Source organism: Pteropus alecto, unplaced genomic scaffold (assembly GCF_000325575.1).
Source record: "Pteropus alecto unplaced genomic scaffold, ASM32557v1 scaffold94, whole genome shotgun sequence".
Taxonomy (NCBI): Eukaryota; Metazoa; Chordata; class Mammalia; order Chiroptera; family Pteropodidae; genus Pteropus; species Pteropus alecto.
This window is the reverse complement of record NW_006437736.1, coordinates 7,578,827-7,594,007: the sequence shown is the minus strand read 5'-3', so window position 1 is coordinate 7,594,007 and position 15,181 is coordinate 7,578,827. Positions and strand designations below refer to the sequence as shown.

Below are 15,181 nucleotides of genomic sequence, written 5' to 3'. Positions count from 1 at the left end.
GATATTTCTTGCAATGTTGTTTGTGAGAGTAAAAACAGTGGTACAGAGATATATAAGATACATTTTAATTTTATAACACAATTTTTAAAATGATACTTGATCATAGTGACTTAAAGTTATTTTAAGTGAGTATTTTTTGGAAAAACTAATTTTGTTCCTAGAAAACAGGATACTATATTCTAGAATTATGAAATTTTAAAAATGCATAAATATTCTAATTCAGTGAGGAATGTATAAAATCACACAGAAAAAATAAATTTGTGTCATAGAATATTGATATTAAATATTAAACTGTGGAAGTAATTTCATATAGGGAGAATAACACTTCTAATTCTGTCCAGCTGTTTAGTTGTCACGTCGTCATCGTCGTCGTCGTCTTCTTCTTCTTCTTCTTCTTCTTCTTCTTCTTCTTCTTCTTCTTCTTCTTCTTCTTCTTCTTCTTCTTCTTACTTTACTTTATAACTCACTCACTCCAGGGTATGAATTCTGTATCTTTTTATTGACGTTGTCTATGTAGAGCTTTGCCATTAGGGGACACATATCATTCACTATTTTCTGTTTGTAGAGCTTCATCTTCATCCTGAAACAGGGATACATTGGAAATAGAATGAAATAATTTGGGCACTTATTATTGGGAGAAAAAGGACATGTGTAAAGTAGAGCATATATAGCTATTAAAAGGCTTGAAGGTATACCTTATATATTGATACAGAAAGAACTCTAAATACATTCACTTTTTAATTTTAATCCTTTTAATTCCATTGTTCAAAAGTCATAATGTTCGCTTTAAAAAAATTAAATGATTTAGAAGTATGTAAAGAATAAGCGAAAGTGTTCCTTCTCTCCTCCCATGCTATGCCCCAGAAGCAATCATTGTCAACAGTTTGGTATTTCATCTATCTTTGAATTGTTCTATGATTTAAGATACGTTATTTACTTTTAAAAATGTAAAATAGTATGTTACCATTTGTAATTTTTAAAGGATATGCATGTTTGTATATGCAAAAAATAAGAAAACACTTTCTGGAAATATGTAGGATAGACTAGAACTTTTACTTTCACTTTGTTCTTCTGCTTTAATCTCTTACCGTGAGCATATAATACTTTTATTTTAAAAAATAAAAATGTAAACATTTAAAAAAAAACTGAAAACAAAGTTTAAAAGATGAAGATACATTATGATTGATTTGACCATGGGGTGAGAGGCAGAGAGTTTGTTTAAACTTGTGACTTTAATTCATGATGTGTTTTTTGGTAAGTCCCTTTCATTTCTCAATTCATAAACTCAAGATAATATAATGCAAAAGATAATCTTTGTAAAAACCTTTGAGGTTTTGGATGAATGATGACTGATGCAAGAATATTACTCCCCAGAGACTGTTAAAGCAGTTTGGAAATCCACTATTCTACTTTCTTAAGGGGAAAATGGAATTTGGCCATGAATATTTTAGCTACTAGCAGATCTGGCGGGGCATGGTATTTACAGGCCACTTCAAAGTCAGAAAGTGGGATTTCACCTTCATTCTGTTAGGCCAGAGAAATCCAACTACTCAATGTCAAAGTGTCATGAAGATATTTTGGCATTTTCCACTCCAATTTTTTCTATTCTTTATTTTTCAAGACATTATGCAGACCCAAATTTCGCATTTTACTTGTTTTGGTTAATTTCACTTATATTTGCACACTGTTTTGCATTTTACAAAATGATTTCATATTCTTTACCTTATTTGACTTAACTTGTTGAAGTAAAGCCCTTCAAGTGATTGGCTTTCTGGAAATGACTTTCACTGAGGCTTCGCTTTCAAATCACTACACTTTGCAGTCCATTTTGCTCAGTTTTGTTCTGTAGAAAATTTTACATAGGACATGAAACTACTAGTCATGATTTAACTGTGAAGAAAGATCACATGACAAATGGAAGACTCAAGTAAAAAGGCTCCAGGCTTCCTTTTCTAGTAAAGGATGGTACAAAATTTTGGACAACTTCACTAACAAAAAATGCTGATACTTTAGTAGATCAAAAGGCCTCTCAACTTTCAAGTCACATAAAGTGATGCCATAAAGGCATGCCTAAGGGGGTAGGTAGGCAGAAGCCAGTCCCAACGCAGCTTTTAACTCTGCAGTCACTCAAAAAAACCCTTCCTGAAGATATTCTTTGTGTATAGCCATGGTGGAGTATGACATTGTTTTTCTCTATTTTAGGCAGGAAGAAACTTCGACTGTTCGAATACCTTCATGAATCCCTGTGTAATCCCGAGATGGCATCTTGTATTCAGTGGGTTGATAAAACCAAAGGCATTTTTCAATTTGTATCAAAAAATAAAGAAAAACTCGCCCAACTTTGGGGAAAAAGAAAAGGCAACCGGAAAACCATGACTTACCAGAAAATGGCCAGAGCACTGAGAAATTATGGAAGAACTGGGGAAATCACCAAAATCCGGAGAAAACTAACTTACCAATTCAGTGAGACCATTCTCCAAAGATTCTCTCCGTCTTATTTCTTGGAAAAAGAGATCTTCTACTCACAGTATGTTCAACCTGATCAAGGATATCTAAGTTTAAGCAATTGGAATGCAAATTGTAATTATATGTATGCCAATTACCATGAGCTGAGTCACCCTAATTGCTAAATATACCCTTACATTTTATGATTTCTTGGCATCAGAAATCCCTACACATTTCAGGATTTTTCTCTTAAAGCAAATGCCGAAGAAAAAAACAATTAACTTCATTCTTGTTACCTTATATTAAGTAACATATAATCTGTACTAACTTGGTGAGAAATTCTGCTAGTGAACAATGTTAAAATGATCAAGTCCCATTTGAAAGTATAGACTAACTGTCCTCATTCTTACTATTGTCTATGGAATACTTTTTTCTGATTAACAATGCCAGTAGAGATGACTTGATTCATATATTAATTTAAATATTATTTTTCTGAAAGTCATTCCAGGCCTAAAAAAAAAAAATCACTAACATATCTGATGGCTTTAGCAACAAAACAAAAATTTATTATGCGTGATCGTGTTTGTTTCATGATAAAATACATCTAATGGCTTTAAAACCTTCAGTGGCAATCCTGATTCCATTATTTTCTCTGCACTTCAGACCTCATGGTGCTAAAGAAACAATGATCTAAGGAAAATGCCACATACCTTAATGATAGAACTCCAAAGCTTACACCTCCCACAAATTATTTCCTTGCATTTCTCTCTTCCCTAAGTTATATCCAAAAGCTAACTTTTCTTGTTCTCCTGCCACTAAGCCACAGGGAGGTGCTCTTGAGCCTGTTATATCTGGCCCAACCTTGGATCGTGATCTCCTTTCCTTGAACTTGCCTAGCCTGAGACCAAACTGGAATAGTCCAAGAAAGGAAAAAAAAAAATTCTGATAAATGATAAGAAACAAGCAAGTAATAAACCCAGAGAGAAACGAGGATTTAGGCAGTCTGGCTTGAAAGCTATGGTTTATTCTCCACATTTCATAAGGAACCCTGAGAAGAAATCCTTTGTTTCTTCTTGCTCAGTAGGTTCATGCATGTGCCATCTCTATTACCACGAAGCAGGAGAGCTTCCTAGACTTCATGAGCCATTTTCCTCCAGGCCAAGAGCTCCCTGGAGCCTGCCCTATCCAATCGGTAGCATTTCCACTCTCCTCTTCCTTTATATCCTTCTGATGTCCTTCCTTCCCCAGGGACACTTAAGAAAGAACATATGTGAAGTAGAAAACAAAGTAAATGAACAAACTCATAGGTACGGACAACAGAATGGTGGTTACCAGAGGGGAAGTGGGTGGGGAGGACAAAGAGGGTAAAGGGAACAAATATATGATAACAAAAAGAAAGTCGATTTGGGGTGGTGAGCACACAGTTGAGTATACAGATTTACTATGTTGTATGCCTGAAATTTATATGTTACTAACCAGTGTTACCCCAATAAGCCTAATAAAATTTTTAAAAAATGGTAGACCCAGAGTGACTAAATGGAGGTTACCTTGATATTGGCCATCTCTACATGTAGTCTGGATTTCTGTTATGGACTGAATGTTCCTCACCTTTGTCCTCCATATTTATATGTTGAAAAACCTATCCCCAAAGTGATTATATTTGAAGGCGAGGTCTTTGGGAGGTGATTAGGTCTTGAGGGTGGATCCCTCATGAATGGGTTTAATGTCCTTATTAAAGACCCCCAGAGAGCTCCCTTTCTCCTTCCACTGTGTGTAGATACAAGAAGACAGCTGTCTATGAACCAGGAAGTGGGCCCTCACCAGACACTGATTGTTCTGGCACCTTAATATTGGACTTCCCAGCCTCCTGAACTGTAAGAAACAAATTTCTGTTGTTTATAAGCCATCTAGTTTATGGTATCCTGTTACAGCAACTTGAACAGACTAAGACCATTGCAATTAGTGCTATCATCAAAGTAGGACTCAGTAATCACACCCATTCTCCCACAAAGAATATATGCTTTTATAAAACATAAATAAATTTTACCAAAGATTGCAAAGAGGAAATGGTGAAGAGGGTTTATATAACAAAGCATTCAGCCATTGACTTAATAAAATTCCATCAACATTTTCTCCCATGGTCCCATCTACACACATTGCCAGCTTGAATAGTTTATTCTGACAGTTCTCTCAAACACCTCTAATCAGGTCTAACTCTCTTTCTTGCCATTATAGAGTTTGCTTCCTTTTGGGCAGAAACATGGTTTCTGCCTTTTACCCACAATATACCTACCAAAAGCTCATTTTCACAAACAAGTCTTTCCTTATAAAGAAATATCAGCTATTCAAAGGCTAAAACCCTCTCCATATATTATGGGAATGACACCCTATTTCAAATAGGTGATCCTCCTTACCACCACACAAGGACAAGGAAGTGAGACTTCTTAGCTTTGCTTCATGGCCCCTCTTCCTGGTTATGGTATCCCATCTTCCATCTTGTCACTTTCATCTGGCTAAATGGCTCATTAAACTCCTCCAGTGAGTGGAAGTTTTGAGAAGCAAACTCCATCCAATTACAGTGCAGCCCCTGGGCACCTTCCCATTAGTTTCTTGGCCCAGGTGTTAAGTATTAAATCTTTCCTTCCAGGTGCTTCCTGTCAGCACCTCCTTTAAATTACAGGATCTTCCTCTGCACTCTGGTCCTGGAACTTGTGGTCTTTCTGGTTGATTTATTCTTTTTTCTCCACTCAGTTCTTTTTTTTCATATGGCATAAGTAAATGCTGAAAATGTTTACCTTTTCCTCATCCCAGCCATTCTATGTAAGAAGTATTCTATGGGGCGGCTCTATTCAAAGGTATATTCTTTACCAAATTAAAAGAAAAACAAATGCATGAAATAGATGGAAGAATTCGTTATAATACATAAACTGAAAAATAACTACAATAATTTTCTTCCTCCCCTCCTGTTCTCTCTTTCTGCTACCCTGTGCTAGGTAGACTATATCATACCCTGGATATCCAGTGCTAAGTGAAACAGAAATGGTTCCATTTATCATGAAACTTCAGTTCTATCAATATTTAAAGATTTGTAAGTTCTATTAATATTTAACTAAAATGTACTTAATAGCTCACTGATGAGCGATTTCTTGATTGATTAGGAACACATATATAATAAGATATGTAAAGCGCATTAAGATGGCAACATTAATTATAGCTAATCTCAGCTGTAAAGACTGATGTCTACACCTATATAACCATCATCCAAATTAAGATACAGAACACTTCCGGCACCCCATAAGTTTCTCTCAATCTCCTTCCCAGTCTATGTCCACCTTCTCGAACATCATATAAATAGACTCACACAGTATGTGCTCTTTACATCTGGTTTTATTTTCCTCAATATGATATTTACGAAGTTAGTCAACGTTGCTGCACATACCAGAAGTTTTTTTTTTTTTTCATTGCTTTTTAACTCATTTTTAAAAGACAGAGCCAATTCCTTCACAGCCATGGAATCCCTTCTTTAATTGCCAGATGCTGTAAATATAAAATGGACCGTGACTATTCCCATGGTCACATGGATAAAACATTAATAAAGAACATTACTATCAAATATCATTGAAACCTGCTCTCTAGAGATCTGGAATGACTCCTGTACATTTCATATAACCACAATTTAAATTTATATTTAGATACATTGATTCATATAGTTTTCTCTAACTCATATAATCTGGGTAGAATTTGATTTTGTGTTTTGATGATGTGGATTCTGATAATAAAGATAGTAACGTAAAATAGGTTTAAAGCAATTTACTCCTTTTCCATGGATTGATGAAAGTTAATTAAAACATTTTTAATGACTAAAATGAACCATATTTATTCAAGTTTCCTGCTCCCATCTCAGAGGTGAAGATACCCTTTGTTTACCCTTGCAAAATGGTGAAAAATTACTCTGAATCTGATAGGTGGCCGCCTCTTTAATTTAGGCCTGGATGGATTTTAAGGGCAGCAGGTATATACTAGAAAGAAAGAGCGTGGAAGTAGGGATTGGTTATACTTTTCAGGCAAGGACAGTGAGGCATCCCATGAATGTGTGAAATAGACAACCTCAAGAAAAGTCTATCAGGAGCATCCCTGATTTACCCAGGCTATGAACTAGTTTAATGAAGAGCTGAAAATGGAAAAAGAATGTAGAGCATCTAAATTTTTTCTGTAGTGGGCCACATAATTAGAAATCCAAATATAAAAGGCACATGAATGCTTTAATGGTGATCTGCTGAGTCAAAGAAGTAGATGTGGCTCAAATATGAGATATCTGTAATTGTGCAAGAACAAAGCTTTGCACAATGTTTGGATCTGCTAACAGATGTATCTTTATTCTCTACAGCTGTAAGAGCTAGTGAAGATTCTCTTCCATAAGCAAACTCATACAGGATTTGCAGTGGTGGGTTAATCAATCAAAGTCCACTGAGTTCATATACAGCTTAAGTGAACAAACCGAATTTCCTATAATAAACATTTTGTGATGTAGGTGAACAAATAAAATTTTACGTACCAAGCATGTTTTACATAAGCAATTAAATGATAGCAAGGCATGTGGTGAAAGATCACATTTACAAGTTTTAGAGTCAGACTGATATCTCTTGGAACACTTTGTTTTTCTCACTGACTGTTAGTAAAAGCAGGGAGATCAGTTGGGATATTCTGGGCTTCAAGTAACAAAAAGCTCTGACTCAAACTGTTTTTAAAACATAAGAAAATTTACTCACAGATCAAGCAGTCCAAAGGAAGAGTGAGCTACAACCATGATACATATTGTTCTGGCCTCATTTTCTCGTGATTCTTTTATTTCTTATTGTTGCCATTGGCCTTATCTTCAGGTTCCCTGGGAGTAGAATGACTGCTACAGTTAGGTTACATCCCGACACAACTTTGTCCCATGACAGAAAAGACCATTTTCCCATTGTCTTCTTCATAGTCACAAGGAGCTCCCGGAACATCTCTCCTCATGGATTATTGACTGGAACTGGGTCCCATCCTCAGCCCTAAATCAATCAATGGCAAGGGGAAAGGGACAGCTGTGACTGGCTCAGAACAAATAGAATTTATTCCTGGAGGGGAGAAAGGGTCATGATCCCTTGAGTCACAGGAGAAAGGGATAAATACCTGAATAAAACTGGTGTTTGGACTGAAAGGAGAGTGTAATTTATATTGAAGAAGGAACCAACAATGTTTGCTACAGCCCACTCTTTTGACTGCCCAGTATCTCTATGTACACTTAAGTGTTTGTGCCTTTATTGAAATTATTCACATATTCCCTAAGAGAAGGCTAAGTCTCATCAAGTTACTACATCCAAGTCCAGATTGTTGCGTAATGTAGTTTTAATATGTTCTATTAGCTATGTTCTATTTAGGTATGTTCTAAATATGTTCTATTTAGATATGGTAAGGACAATAGATCAGGAGATGACTGCCCTCGAAGAGATCATTTCACTCATAGCTCCAAGGGATCCACGTGGAGGAAGAACTAGGATGAGGCAGATGCAAAGAGGGAACTGTGGAGATGAGGCTTGACTGTGGCTTCTGCAAGAAGAAATGGGTGAGGTAGGTGAGCAGGCTTAGGACTGGTCACTTTTAATAATTCGGGGCTCTGCAGAGAAGGGGCTTTCCCTAGCTGTCTGGTACCTGGCTCTGGGGTAATTAGAATGAGTATATAGTAGCCTGGAATATGAGAGCCCTATAAGGGAAGTGGTTGGGGGTGTAGACTCCAGATTGGTTGGTTTTTATTTAAAAATCATACTCCCTGCAGGAGGAATCTTCCTGGAGGGAGGCGGGGAGGGTGACTACGGAAGCAGTGGCTAAGGCAAGGTAACTCAGGCATATTATTGGGTTGTCCAGAATCAGGTGTGTCTGGCATATACATGCAGAGGAGATGTTATAGCGTCAAGCTTACAGAAGCTAGAAACAAAGTTAATACAAACATTCAGTCATCTCTTTTAATCCATGACTGTGTTTGCCCTTCATGGTCCAGTAATGAACCACAATATAAAGTCTGATGTGGAAAAGGCAAGAGCAGAAAACAACTCACAGTCACTTTTCCATAACACATATCTCATCCAATTGCACAGGAATGGTGAGATTCCTGCCTGGGAGAGGAATAAGTTCCTTAGTCCATGAAGCTGGCCTTATTTCCATTCTCTTCAGGGAATATCCTTTATTATGTCTTTGATGATCCTTGTTTCTGTCTTCTGAGATAATCTCCCAGTTTATTTTTTTACTATGGCCATATCTGAAATGGGCCTTTGAAAAATATAAAATGTATTTTCTTAGTACTGAGTAGCACTGTGTTAAAATGAGTTCAGAAGTCTGAGACTGCCAACTCCACTTTTTAGCATTTGCTACTGACAACACACTTCCTAGACTGAATTTTTGAAGCAGTAAACTTTCTTGGTTGTAGATAACTGAAATCAGTTTTGACTTATTAAAATAATGACTGGAATATTGAAAGGTATCAGATAGCTTACAGAATTTCAGAGGATGCTGGAGAACATGTATCCTTTGGGTCCTAAAAACCCAAACCACATCAAAGGTCTGGTCAAGTGAAGACATCACTGTCACTGCTACCAATCACTAGATTCCTCAGTTTACGTCATCTCACATGTTACTGAACACAGCTAGCATAGCATCTCTGCTGCCCCCCAGAAACTGGCTACAACTCTTATTGCTTTCAGAGATGGTTGTCTATCATCCCTGCTTCTACGCATCACTGGATGCCCATTCAGATTCTGCTAAGGGGACCAGATTGGCTGAGGCTTGATCATAGGCCCATGCTTAGCTGAAAAGAAAGCTAGAAAAGTAATAATCTGGAACTTTAAATTCTTATACTGGGATCCTGTTTCTGCATCCTACTAAGCCTCATAAGGTCAAGAATTCCCCAAACATAGGAAGGGGTTCAGACACTGGGCAGCCAAAAGAATGACAAAAGTTCATTAGGTTTTTAAATTACAACAACAAGGATCAGAGCATGTATAGTTTAATTTCAAAGACCTTTGCCCCACCTGGCAAATCTCCAAAAATTATCTTTGTTCTTAGTATTTCTGTGGTCATAGGAATTTAAATAGTCTCTAAACAACTTTTCCTGATCTTTCTGAGAAGGCAGTTTCAGCACAGTATTTAAATTCTCTAAATAGCAAATAAAACTGTAATTCATTTCTATAACTGAAGCTAATCTAAGAAATTAAAGTCTATACTTTCTAACTTTCACAACATAGAAGATTTATTTCTATCTGTTTTCCTTATTCAGGAAGATTTTATAATGTTCCAGTTTCATGATTTCATTTCTTTGAGATTAAGTTTGAAGAGCTCAAAATAATATAATCAACCAGTTACATTTATAAAAGATAACTGATACCGACTCTTTTCCCAAGAGCATTTTTCTGTTTGCCAGAGCTCATGCTAAGGATGAGAGGTATGTTGGGAGTGCTCAGGATTTAATGGTCTCTTAGAAGCAACTCTCAATAACAGATGAGAGGTGGTAGATACTTCTGCTTCTTTACCCCTTCATTGAAATAATGCTGAAACATGTTTTACACTTCCCTGTTCCCCTAATGTTGTTTCTTGGAACCTCCCCTTAAACTACTAACATTCAATGTTGGCTTCTGGAGGAAGGGGAGGACCCAATGCAAGGCATTAAATGAATCAAGTTCCTTATGACCATTCAGTTGTGTCAATTATGGACGAGAGCAGTGGACCAGCAGTTAGGGCTTACTGGAATACTAGTATGTTCGCTTGTTCTCTGTCTTTCTCTCTCTCCCCTCCCCTCCTCACCTCTCCCCTCCTTTCCCCCTCCCTTCCCCTCCTTCCTCTCCTCTCTCTCTTTTTTTCTCTCTCTCTCTCTCTCTCTCTCTCTCTGGCTACACCATGAATCACGGGGGGTGTTAACAGCCCCATTTTTACATGGAGAACTGAAGCTGGAAGAATTTAAGTATTGTTTCTAAAGTTATCCAGCTAATGAGCGTCCCATTGCCAATTCGTACTCAGGCCCATCTAGTTCTTTCTAGTACACCATTCTGACTGCTGATGTAAAAGACCATCTTAGGTATAGGTTAACATAGGTTCTCTACTCGTGCCAATGCCAGATCCTCATAACATTATCACTCTGGAGAAAAACATTTGCTAAATGTATTCAGTGCTGTTAACAAAAGTTATATATGAAATAACCACCTATTATCTCTCCATCACCGTTGATGGGAGTGTACAATTTTAAAGACAATATGGCAATACTAATCAAAGTTTTAAATCCATATAATTAAAAATTAATGTACTTTTTATTTTTATCAAGGTGCTCATGTGGAATTCAAACTTCAAAAAGTTCTAAAGGGCTTATAATTAAAAACAACAGTAGCCTTGCCTTCCAGAGGCAGCCACTCCAAACTCTTTTAGCTATTTCTTCTGTATTTATAACACGTCTAAATAAATGCAGGGCTGCTATTTATTAGTTTCCCAACTTTAGATATTATCAACTGACATTACCAGCATGGAACTCTTTTGTGCGTCGGCCCCCACTTGTAGGATATCAGGCTTCCTCTCATTTTGTGAAGGCAAAGTGTACTAAGAACACTTATTAATATAACTTCATAGCAGATAAATGCTTTTAGCCCACGTACGTGCAAAAATATCTCCATTTACCTTCATATATGATTGACAGTTCTATCGGGTAGAGAATTTTGAGTGTCTTCTTAATTCTAAAGGTATTTTTTCATCGCCTTCTCTCATTCACCATTTTTCGAGATATCAGGTGCTCTTCACATCATGGCATCTTTTCCTTTCTGAAAGTTTTTGGATTTTCTTTTTATCCGGGTATTCTAAAATTTTTTGATTTGTGCCCCTTTAAACATAGAAACGTATTTTTCAGTTATAAGGTTTTTGTTGTTGTTTTGTTATGTCTGATAATTTCTTCCTCACTGCTTTATTTGTCTTGAATTTTGGAACTTTTGTTAGACCTCATAGTTGATCTTGGAAGTCTTATCATTTCTCTTCTCTTCTTCATCTCTTTTTGTTATCTTTTTTGGGATATTTCCTTAACGTTACATTCCAATTCCTCAATTACATTTTATTTTGTGTATTATATTTTAAATATACAAATGTGTTCTCTTTCTCTTATTTTCTGACTGTTTCATTTTTATTATATGTTGTTTTTATTCTATGGATGCATTATCCTCTACTGTATTTCTTTCTTTCTTTTTTTCCTCTTTCTTTTTTTTTTTCCTCCAGTGAGATGTCTTCAGTGGAAAGGGAAAAATATGCTCCTATTTATATGTCTAAGATTATTACATATATGTGTAGCTGTAAGTTTTCTTCCATTTCAACAATCTCTTTTCCTTCTACCCCCTTACTTAATTTTTCCCTTACTTAATTTTGCTCTATTTGCTTTTTTTTCTCTTTTATGTTTGTGGCTTTCTTCAAATATTCGGTGGTTCTTGTCTCTCCACTAATGTGTAAGGCACTCAAAAGCATTTATGAATAGAACTTATCGACTATGGGCTTCACTTTAAGATGGTGTGGTTGGGAGGTAGCTATTTCTTTGGGGATCCCAAATATCATCACCTGCAGATGAATCTTCCTGAGGAAAATACTCCTGGAGGGAGCCTAAAGAAACAAATGCCTACCTAGATCCTGAGGTTCTCAGAGCAGGTTTAATAAGGATCTGAGGATTCTTCCATTCAGTAAGTAGATGTCCATTTAATATTAATGTTTTCAACTTCACACTTCACCCTACCCTCCAACCTAAGTTGGAGCCATTTTGATCTAATTTCTTTACATAATAAACCTGTGATCTTTTATTATATGGACTAATTACCTTTCGAATAAAGGACCTGGGGACACAACTGCCCTATTTAAAGGTTTTGCAACTAATGACCCTATTCTCAACCCCACATTACCCTCTGCCTTCTGTGATGCCTGGTGCTTCCAGATTTTGAACTTCTCTGGAAAATCAGCAAATCGGCTTGGTTTTAATTTCCCCTTCTGTATTCATGTGAGTTGAAGTTTCTCTTCTTGGCCAAAGCAGTTACTACCCATCCATGGCTCACTCATAGGTCTGTTTCTATTGTCTGTTTTCCCTCTTGGTATTTCTGGCAATTTTAAATTGAATGCCAGACATTTAATGTGAAAAATTATAGAGACTCTAGGTGATATTATTTCCTCCAGAAAAGATTTATCTTAGCTTTGCTTAGAAGATAGATTAGAAGTAGATCACTGTAATCTAGACAGGCACTGTGCTAATTCAAGACCGAGTTTTGGTCTTTATAAGGTATAATCTATTTCCTTTTTACACTATCTCCTAGGATATAGTTCTGCATATATGTTATACCTAAATTAAAAATTTTTTACTTTAATACATCAGTTGTATGATTTTATGAAATAAATCAGATAATGAGAACTTTGTAAATATATGCTTTTTAAACTGTATGTATTTACTTCCCAGGGCAAGAAGAAATGTACCATGTTGTAGAATATGGTGTTAGGCTTTGGATTAATGTGCTACTTCATTCTGGAGAATAAATTTTACTCACAGATAGGGATAATAAAAATCATCATTTTTTTAATTAAAACAAATGTCAGTGTATTAATGGCAGAATGCAATATTTCCATGAATTCTTATGCTGTCATAAAATGATTTTTCACTTCTAGTGGATTGTTTCAGTCTGTGTACCCCAGAAGTCATTCTCCTGGAACTTTACAAGGAAAGTCTGAAAAGCCTTGATTGCATCCAATCTGTTTTTTCCTCCTTCTTTATCACTCCAATGGTTAGGAAATTTAGAACATCACAACCCACACATTCAGTAATCATCCCATTAATTTATGTATTTGTTTATCTAAACACTTTCAATCATGATTTCTGATTTAATTATTCATTTTTTGTTTGTATTTGTTTTCTGGTTTTTCTTTATTTATCAAATATGCTTTTATGTGTATTTATTCTCACTGCTTTATAGCCTTTGGGGAAGTAGGTAGAGGCATAAACCATATCTATATCTACCTATTACAGTGATTATTTTATTCATTGCCTATACTATAAGTTGACTTTGAGTATTTCTTCAAAGACAGCTACATGATTTATTAATTTTTGTGGCATTTTTATTAAAATCACTGGGATATTAACCTAATCCAGTACAAGAAGGCTAGATGATCAATAGAAGACACATTAGTGTTTATTAGACTATTTATAAGGAATTTTGATAATGCTGTACTTTAAAATATGTAAAGAACTTTAAAATACAAGGAAAACCATTAGTTCTATTTATTTGGTTACAGAAAATTAGTATTTCTTTTAGGTTTCCTTATGCAAATCTTTTGCAGAGGCAAAAACAACCCAAGATTTATTATGGATATTTTTAGAAGTATTTATATGTAGGGACTACATGATATCAGGATGATGTAAAAACATTTTTATAGGGCAATAACATCCTATCATATCCCCTGAGTGGCAGAAGAATATATCATTCCAACTCATAAAAATATTTTTGCTATCTTATTACATCCATACCAAATAACTTATTCAGCTCATTTGACTTGGTGAAAAACAAAAGACTCATTTTGGTTACAATAAATGCAAGAACTTATAAAATCATTTCTTAGACTCTCATATGGCTTTTGATGAGGGAATTGTGACTACCTGAGGAGTAAGTTATAGGAGAAAGGAAATCACAAGTAAATTAAATAGGTGAAAGAGCATTATAATGGGGCTTATGGCATAGAAATTATTCACATAACAAAATATAGGGATGTGTTAAGTTTCCTCTGTGATTTGTATATACCAGACTTACAGTCTTGGACAGCGATCTACATTCTTTGAGACACAATTTATTCTTTGTTATAATGTAGATATTACTCTCTCTCAAGACTTTCCTGAGGGTTAAATGATATACCAGCATTATAGAAAGACCTTGTTCATCCCAATTAAAAGTGACCCCAAAGTAACTTAATCCCTCATTTTCTCAATAAGTTCAAAATTGAGTTTTCGGTCACTCGAAAATATAAACTTCTAAGATATATATTAATCAAATGACTATGCTTAGTATAGTAATTTTGTTATTCATACATATTTAAAATTGTGCATGTAAAATAACAAATAAATAATATTTTATAACATAGATCAATCATTTAAATATTGTATTAGTTTAAGGAGATGCATGTTGGTGCCAAGTTGACAAGGAGTCAACTTGTGATGATTAATTTTATGTGTCAACTTGACTGGACCATGGAGTGCTCAGACATTTGGCCAAATATTATTCTTGGTGTGTCTGTGAGGGCGTTTCTGGATGACATTAACATTTGAATCAGTAGACTTAGTGAAGCAAATAATTGCCCTCCTTCTAACGTAGGTGGACCTCATCCAGTCAATTGACTTGAATAGAGCAAAAAGACAACGAGAAGGAACTTCTGCTTGACTATTTGAACTGGATATTGATCTTTTCCAGCCGTCAGAGTTAGACTGAAACATTAGTTCTTCCTGCATCTCAAACCTGCCAGCTTTTGGACTGGAACTTATACCACAGGCTCTCCTGGTTCTTAGGGCTTTAGACTTGGACTGGAACTATACATTGACTTTCCTGGGTTTCTAACTTGGGGACTGCAGATCTTAAGACTCTCTAGCCTCCACAATTGCATGAGCCAATACCAAGAAAGAAAGAGAGAGAGAGAGAGAGAGAGAGAGAGAGAGAGAGAGAGAGAG

General features: G+C 35.8%; 1 protein-coding gene across 1 annotated transcript in view; it reads left to right on the top strand.

The window, feature by feature from the left end:
* SPIC (Spi-C transcription factor) overlaps positions 1 to 2,888 on the top strand; it is a 9,055-nt gene extending 6,167 nt beyond the window's left edge. Inside the window, exon 5 of the mRNA XM_025048644.1 lies at positions 2,203 to 2,888. Within this exon, the coding sequence (XP_024904412.1) occupies positions 2,203 to 2,630 (428 nt within the window). The 3' untranslated portion in view covers positions 2,631 to 2,888. The remainder of the gene's footprint in view (positions 1 to 2,202) is intronic.
* The last annotated feature ends 12,293 nt before the right edge of the window (positions 2,889 to 15,181 follow it).